Here is an 8,007-nt window from a genome sequence, read left to right as displayed (position 1 = left end):
GTTATAGGACCTTCTATGGTATTTTTATTGTTTTCACTAAGTGCAGGCATCAATGATAACAAGTTATCTACATCCTTTGCATTGCCTGTGTGAATAGCCTTGCCAAAAATGCTTAAGTAGTAGTTTTCAAATGCTTTAACAATCAAGGTTGGCTCCTTGATAGTTATGCCTTCTTGATCTATTTCTAATATTTCTTTCGATAGGGCATATCGCCTCTCATCATCCAGGGATCGTTTGGTAGGTTGCTCGCCAAGCAAAAACTTTTTCGTGCGAGAACGTATGACAGCTCCACGATATCTTTCTGCCTCGAATTTTTGAAGCTGTGCTTTGGTGACATTGATATCGTCATTGTAAAAACCGGGATTGATGCTTTCCATCTCATGGAATAACGAAAGAGTTTTATAGAGTTCGCGCTGTTCCTGTTTGTTTTCGTAAGATATTGCTGTAGAGCGTTCAATTGCCAAGTTTTTTACCTCTTGCTTAAAACCGTCCCATATTGCAAAAATATGCATATTACTATTTTTAAGGCTTTCTGACAGAATTAATGAAACTCCTTTTGAAAACTTCTCATCCTTCAAAAGCTTCACATTAAGTTTCCATAGTTCCCATTTAGGCCGAAAAACACGGAGAGTTTTGGTTCCGAAGCTAACAGAAACTAAACAATGGTCAGAAAAGAACACCGGTTTAACGCTATAGTTCTTCATTAGATTAGATGCATCGCCTGACACATATATTCTATCAAGACAAGCGTGTGAAACACCTTGAAAGTGGGTGAAGCGTATTGATTGGTCTTTCCGACATGCCACATATACAAGGTTGCGCTCCTGGAGTATGTCAATGAGTAACGCAGAGCTTTTGTCATACCGTGTCTGCTGTAGCGCACGGGCTTCTGCGCTACAGACACAATTAAAATCTCCCATTAGTACAACTGTTTTGTCGGTGTTCAGAAAATGTGCTAGAAACTGGAAGTAAGAAGTCCTTCCATTCACCGTATTAGGAGCATATATACAAATAAAACGCCAGTTGATCTGTCTTAAAGAAAGGTCACATAAAATGAGACGCCCTTCCTGATCTCTGGTCAAGGAAACAGACGAATAGCCAAGCTTTTTACGAAGAAACAGAAAACAACCGGCAGAAAGGCCTACTGCCTGACTCACACATATTTCGAAGTCCTTCCGAAAAGGCTCTAAAGCCTCTGCCACGTCTCCATCTGATGACAATTTCGTTTCTTGTATTGCGGCTATGTCAACATGCTCGTGATTCAAGAGCCTTAGAAGTTGGTACTGTTTCCTTTTAGACCTTAAGCCCCTCACATTTAACGTTAAAAAATGCAAAGGCAGGGCGGATTTTATGAGGGGCATTAGCGTGAGCTAAAGCCCCTCATGACCATCTTCAAGCGTCTTATGGCTACTTTGTTTTCGATACGGCTGGTGTCTGGTTCCTACCTGTTTTCTATCTTTTCTCGATTTTGCGACAGCCCCTTCATCAGCTACAACAGTGTCAGACTGATAGCCGAGTCCTTCTGAAAGATCTTGCGGCTTCAGCGCGTCTGCATCCAACCCGATGGTCGTTGGTGCTACCTCAAAGGTGGTGGTGGTGTCGTCTCCACTTGCTGTAGCATCCTCCCCGACGACCGTGGTTGTGGACGAGTTGTCGTCATCATCGTCAGGTGGGGGGGGGGGGGGGGGGGGGGATGGTTCAGGGAGGAGTTCTGGATCGTTTTCCGTGGTTTGGGGGACGGTCAATGCTGCTGGTAGGTCACCTTCGGCTTGGCTCTTAAAAGCTTCTGCGGGTGGTGTGTGCCCGGAAGCATCGACAACCTCCGAGACATCCATCAGGAGCTCAGACCGTTCCTCTTCGTCCTGGGATATCGTTCCGCGAAGCTTGCTTGCATACGTTGTGACGCAGTCGTCTGCGGTGTGTCCGTAGCGTTTACATTCCGAGCAGCGCGGTGTTCTGCACTGTCGGCGGACGTGTCCTACCCTGTTGCACCTGAGGCACAAGGGTGGTCTTCCTGGAATAAGGATGAGCGATTGACATCCATACACTTTAAGTAGGAATGGAATTCTCTCCGTGGTGATTCCTTCATGCGGGGTGATGTTAACTTCCCTGTTGAGGGTGTCCATGTGCTCCATGCCGGGGCACCGCCACTTCTCTCGGCTGATGTTGCGGACTGTGCCGTAAGGCGCCAGAGCTTCGATGATACGCCTATCTGCGAGGTAGTCCGGAAGCCAAATAAGCTTGATCTTTAGGTCCCGGCTGTCTGGGTCAAGGAGAAGGCATTTCTCGCCTTTCACGACCAACTCACCACGACTGCAAAGCTTCTCTTTGGCGAGGGCGTTGACGCAGGTCACCATCCACACATGGCTCATCTGAAATTGTCCGGTGGCTTTGACATCTTTCAGGTCGATAACATCTTTGATGGCGTCTCGAAAGTCCGGGGCCGTGTATGGCCTAGCAGTCAGATCGGCGTGGAGAAATACAGAGTTGAGGACGATGTTGCCGGTTGGCTGACGTGGAAGTATGACCTTATATTCGTTAGAGACGACATCCGAAGACTTAGAAATAACTCGGCCAGTGGCCGATGCGGTGTTTCCACCAGAGAGCATTTTTCCACGGCCGTTCGCAACGGCGTCTTCTTCTTCCTCCTGCTATGCCTCCGCTTTGGAAACTCGATTTGACTATTCGGTTTATACGAGATGCTTCGGCTACAAATGCAGTTAAGTCGTCAGCGTGTTATGCAAAGCACTCGTACATCACTCGCCGTACTTCAGTTCTACTCACCTGCCATGTAGAGTACTTTCGCGTCGTAGAGCGATCCTTTTGTTCGCGCGTCACCGACCCAGTAGACCTGGTACACCTTGTCGTCTTCAACTACACCGCTAAAGTCCCTTACATCGTCGGAACTCACAACAGGCTGGGTCTTGTCGAGTAGAAATTCTACTAAAACATATGACATTGTAGAGCCCGGGCAGGATCGACAGGTTAAAGCAAGCGGGCAAACAAAACGAGTCTACAGCGATCGTTCATGAAAGCTCGGCGACGTCTCTATGGGCGAAGCGAAGTCGGCGAAGTGTCGTGTTCGGCGCTTCGGCGGGCTTCTGACCAAGGTTGTCGGTCCGCTGCGTGTCATATTTCTAACGTCAGCGGTTTTATGGGCTCACGTCCTGAAATCGTTTTCTCGTGCATAGATTACTTTTTGTATTCATAGATTTGACGAAATAGTGGTATCCGAACGAACTTTACGTCCTTTGACCGTACGTCTGTCTGCACGTCAAAGCTTTTTGACGTACAGTCAGAGACAATCGAGAGAGAGAGAGAGTAAACTTTATTGTGGGAATGGAGCTTTCCATATCCCAGCCCTAGTCCGGGCCTATGCGGTCGGGGCAGTCTCCGTCCCATCCAGCACATTGCGAATGTGGTGGACAAGGGGGGGCCACCACAGCCTCTGAAGTTCTGAAGGGGGAGAAGTCCATTCCTCCCAGCTGCTTGGCGTACGTTCAGGGGGTAGGTGAGAGAGAAATTGCTGTCGGCTTTGGTGGGATCCAATGCATTCCCAGAGTGTATGCTGGTTGGATGGGTATCCTCCGCAGTGAGGGCAGGAGGGGTAGCCTGGCATTTTGTGTATGTAGTGGATATAGTTTTGGGTGAGGATGGAATTTGTCTGTGCTCTACGAATAAGGGTTGCTTCTTCTCTTGTGTGAGTTCGTGAGGGTGATGGGAGGAGAGTGGAGGCCTTGCGTCTTTCCTTTAGAATTTGTTGCCTGGCTTTGTGAAGTATTTTTCTTTCTTGTTTGGGGTCGTATTCCTGATCACAGGGCCAGGCGAGAGGGCTATGCTGATTTGGTGCGCGGGTAAGCTGATGTGCTTGCATGTTTCCTCTTGATGCCTGGTGTCCTGGGACCCATTGAATTCTAATTTGGAGTAGTGGGTACTTGTGCATGTGATGTTGCAGCCGGTTCTGTATTGACGTGGGGAGTTTATTATTTAGAAACGCCCTGCATGCGTCCTGGCTGTCTGTTCTTATGATAATTTTATCGTTGTTTTTGGTGAATTCGGTGATGGCAGCAGATATGGCTAGTAGTTCAGCGAGCCTTGGGGATGGGATGTCTTGATATCTTCGCGTTAAGGTTTCCTCGATGTTCCATACAGCTATAAGGCCATGTCCTGCGTTGCAGCTTGCATCTGTATAGTATGTCTTGGTGCTAGTATCTTCTTCGTCCTTCTTCTCTAGGCGCTGGACTCTGTCGTTTCTTCTGTCTGCATTGCGTTTTGTATGCATATTCTTGGGGATTGGGTCTACATGGATCCTAGGTATTTGTTCCCATGGGGGAGTTTCCAGTGGGATAGGAGGAAGGTTTGTTGTTTCATAGTTTAGTTTTGTAAGTATTCTTCTGCCTTGAAGCGATGTTTCTAGTCTTTGTTTTTGTCCTAGTTTGTGCATATCAACTCTGTCGTCTAATGAATTGAAGAGCCCCGCATCTTTTATTTTGTAGGTGGCTGTAAAGCAGGGGACGCCCAATGCTAGCTTAGAGGCTTTGCGCAGAGTTGTTTCGAGTTTTTTCTGTTGTGTTTTGGTGAGGCTGATATATGGTAAGTGGTACATGACTCTAGAGTATATTAGTGCTTCTATGACTTTCCTTAATTCATGCTCTTTCATACCTCGCTTCTGTCTTGTGATCCTGCGAATCATGCCAAGAATTGGTTCTATTTGTGCTGAGTTTATTTAAGGTGATGTTATGTTTACCGTCTTCTTGTAGATAGTATCCTAGCACTTTTATGTGTTTTTTTCTTGGCAATGGTTCGTTTTTTATTGTTAAGCTTATCATTTCTATATATTCTGAGGTTCTAATTGCGGGGGATCGAATTATTACTACATATTCAGATTTCTCTGCAGAGCATGTAAGTCCGATGGAGGCCGCGTACCTTTGCACTGTGTCTATACCCCTTTGCATCGCTTCTTCTTGTTCTCCTGCAGATCCTTTAGTCGTCCAGAGGGTAATGTCGTCTGCGTATATGCTATGTTCGAGGTCATCTATGACGTTAAGTTGTTTCGGTAGGTTTTTCATTGCTATGTTGAAGAGGGATGGTGATAGAATGGATCCCTGGGGTGTCCCTCTGTCTATCGGGTGGCTGTCTGAGGTGTAGTCGTCCAGTCTTATTTTAACTGTTCGGTCAGAGAGAAAATTTTTCACGTAGTTGTACATCTTGTGTCCGGGGTTTATTTCTTTTAGGTTCTTCAATATAGCCGCGTGTGATATTTGGTCGAACGCCTTGCTCATGTCGATTCCCGCGACTATTCTAAGTTTTACCGTACTCGGGTGATCGAGTATTTGTTGTTTGATCCTGATTATCATATCTTGCGTGCTTACGTGTTTTCTAAATCCTATCATTGAGACAATCGATGTACAGTCAGAATCGCCACCAAGACATCCTGATGGCATTTCGCGGCGGCCGACTGCCACCAGGAAACCATCAGAAAGCCGACAAGCGGAGTCTGACTGGAGTTTGACTGTAGGTCAGAGTAACTTGTTGGCCAATCAGACATGCTTGACGTACAGTCAGGCACAGTCAGCGGTCCACTAGAAAACATTGACTGCCAAACAGCGTTACATTGGTGGATTTTTCCTTCGGGCACAATATGGCCAAGTGTCGTTACTCTGAAGCGTAGCTTATTTAGTGGCACTAGCCACTACCTTTTGACACCTGCCTCTTCCTCATTGTCCCGCTTGTGCCAGTAAATTAGCTACGGTTCAGAGTAACGACACTTGGCCATATTGTGGCTTAAAATCATGGTGGCCAGTTATCTGAAGCTTTATCAAACATCACAGGAAACGCTTTTCCGTCCCTCACAAATGTTTAAACAACCCGCGACAGAGAATTGCAATATTGCATCAGCTTCCTAGCACCGCATCTAATGCTGAGGAAGTCGTACTTTTGGATCATGATGATCGGATGTTGCGTTCGCTCTGAGCAAGACCCAAAATGGCGGCGCCCAAAACAATTTTGGGGAACGGAGTGCCGATACCTTAGAGCTCATTTAGTGACTCTAGGCATGAAGTGAACACAGGTTTATTCTCTTCTTCTTCGTCTTTATTGTTTATTGATTTCAATCATATCGAATAATGAACACATTATATCACGCTACGCTTGTGTAATTATTTGTATTAGATTTATTAACCTGACCCAGTACTTAAACCATTCATTTATCGATAGTAAATCTTCCAATATATTTTTAAATGTGAAGGTAAAAAGACACGGAGATTGATGATGATACAGACGCCAACGCCGCCCTCGGAAATTTTTTTAACATTAAAAATCAGCAGTTTGTCTGCCATCCGCCAAATAGCGCAACAAAACACCCAAACAGTTTTTAATTGTTTTTAAAATTAGCTAAGCTCTACACCTATTAAAAAACCAAAGCAAGATCATTCTGAGAATCTAATACATCGCAATGTATATCTATTCCAAACAATAAATGTTATTAGATGCCAATAAATCTGTTTGGTGTCCAAAAAATATATGCGTCAAAAACAAGAAAGTTTGAAGGGCTCCTGGAGCGTTATGACTTTGAAAATGAAAAAAAGCCATCGTCCACCTCTTGGGCAACCATTGTAGATCTAAATGGTATAAAAGATTTTATCGTAGTTTAATTATTTCCTCAGCGGCATTTGAAGTACCATGACTCGAAGCACAAAAAAGTGCTACGTTTGATATAAAATATCTAAACAAAAATATTTTACAAAACGTGAAATTTTTTTCTGCATATTACCAAATATAAGCACTACATCTGTAGCTAATTTCATTGTCCTAGCTCTTGTCATTAAAAAAATATTTGTGCTGAAAAATGTCAATTTTAGGGCAATATTCGGAGGGATGAAAAAAACAAAGTAGTGCAAATACCAAAAAAGGGTATCGTTACGTTCTGCTCCGACATCATCTTAACAAAACTGCTATATTGGAACCGTGTTATCTTTAATGGATCATTCATAAAACATGAACTAGCGGAGCAAGTTAGGGTCCGCGCCATCATATTCGCAACGCTACAAATGCGCATGAACAGTAAACACCAACACACACATAATATCAAATGAAAGAGGATTAAGTTGCTTTTCGAATGACATCAATCCCACAAAACAGTATTTAAAAGGAGATGAGTAATGACCTGCCAAAAAGTACCTAAACTGCCACATTCAGTGGGACCATGGCCTTAAAGGGGCCCTGCAATCATATTTAAGCAACTACCTTTTTTGCGGTTTCCACGTCTCTTGGGGTATGGGCAAGCCAGCGGGCACGGAGAGAGTAACTAAATATCAGTGCGTCATATTTTAACCGGGCGGCGCGGAAACCACCTCCACCGACGAGGGCGATCCGCGGTACCGAAAGCGCGCAAAATGTGACGTGTTTGGTCCTAGGCTTACTACTGGTCAGAGCCGCTAAAAGCTTTTTCGTAGTCGAAATACAAAATATAAGTGGCACGAACCGTTTCAGTTATTTATAAAAGAAGTATTGTTCAGTATTTTAGATCAGAAAAGAAACAAATGCAGTTTATAAAGTACGGAAAAAAGAAAAGACCCGTCGACATACCCGCCACCAAGCGGCGGAAAAAACTGCGCATACTAGAAAGAATTAGTGGGATGAGGCTACGACGAACGGCCAGCGTAGAAAAGCCCCGGACGTACGCGGCGGCGCTGCGGTCGTATACCGGCTCAACGATCCGACCGGTTCCGAGCGTTCCGAAGGCCTTCGGCGCGGGCCCTGCTGGCGATTTGGCCATTTGGCGGCACGGCAGCGCGAAGTGGCTCCCGTTCTGAACTGATCTTTAACCCGTGTTTGCTGTCGTTTGTGGCCAATGAAGTGTTATGCCGAAATAGTCTTTAATCGCGCAACAAATGCAATGCGAGCCGCCCCGGCCGCCCTCTTCATAGAGCCTATCCAACATATGCTTTAGTGGCGCCCTCTCGAGCCGTTGACCCGGAGTGCGGCAACCGTGAACGCTCGATGAGC

General features: G+C 45.5%; 1 protein-coding gene across 1 annotated transcript; it reads right to left on the bottom strand.

Moving 5' to 3' along the window:
- Positions 1-1,370: 1,370 nt before the first annotated feature.
- On the bottom strand, positions 1,371-2,648 carry LOC115316116. The gene has a single exon (XM_040213726.3). The coding sequence runs from the start codon at positions 2,607-2,609 to the stop codon at positions 1,371-1,373; it is 1,239 nt and encodes a 412-aa protein (XP_040069660.1). The 5' UTR covers positions 2,610-2,648.
- Positions 2,649-8,007: the final 5,359 nt, after the last annotated feature.

Source organism: Ixodes scapularis, unplaced genomic scaffold, assembly GCF_016920785.2.
Source record: "Ixodes scapularis isolate PalLabHiFi unplaced genomic scaffold, ASM1692078v2 PGA_scaffold8__174_contigs__length_109621045, whole genome shotgun sequence".
NCBI lineage: Eukaryota > Metazoa > Arthropoda > Arachnida > Ixodida > Ixodidae > Ixodes > Ixodes scapularis.
The sequence above is the reverse complement of the archived record's forward strand: the minus strand, read 5'-3'. Positions and strand labels throughout refer to the sequence as shown.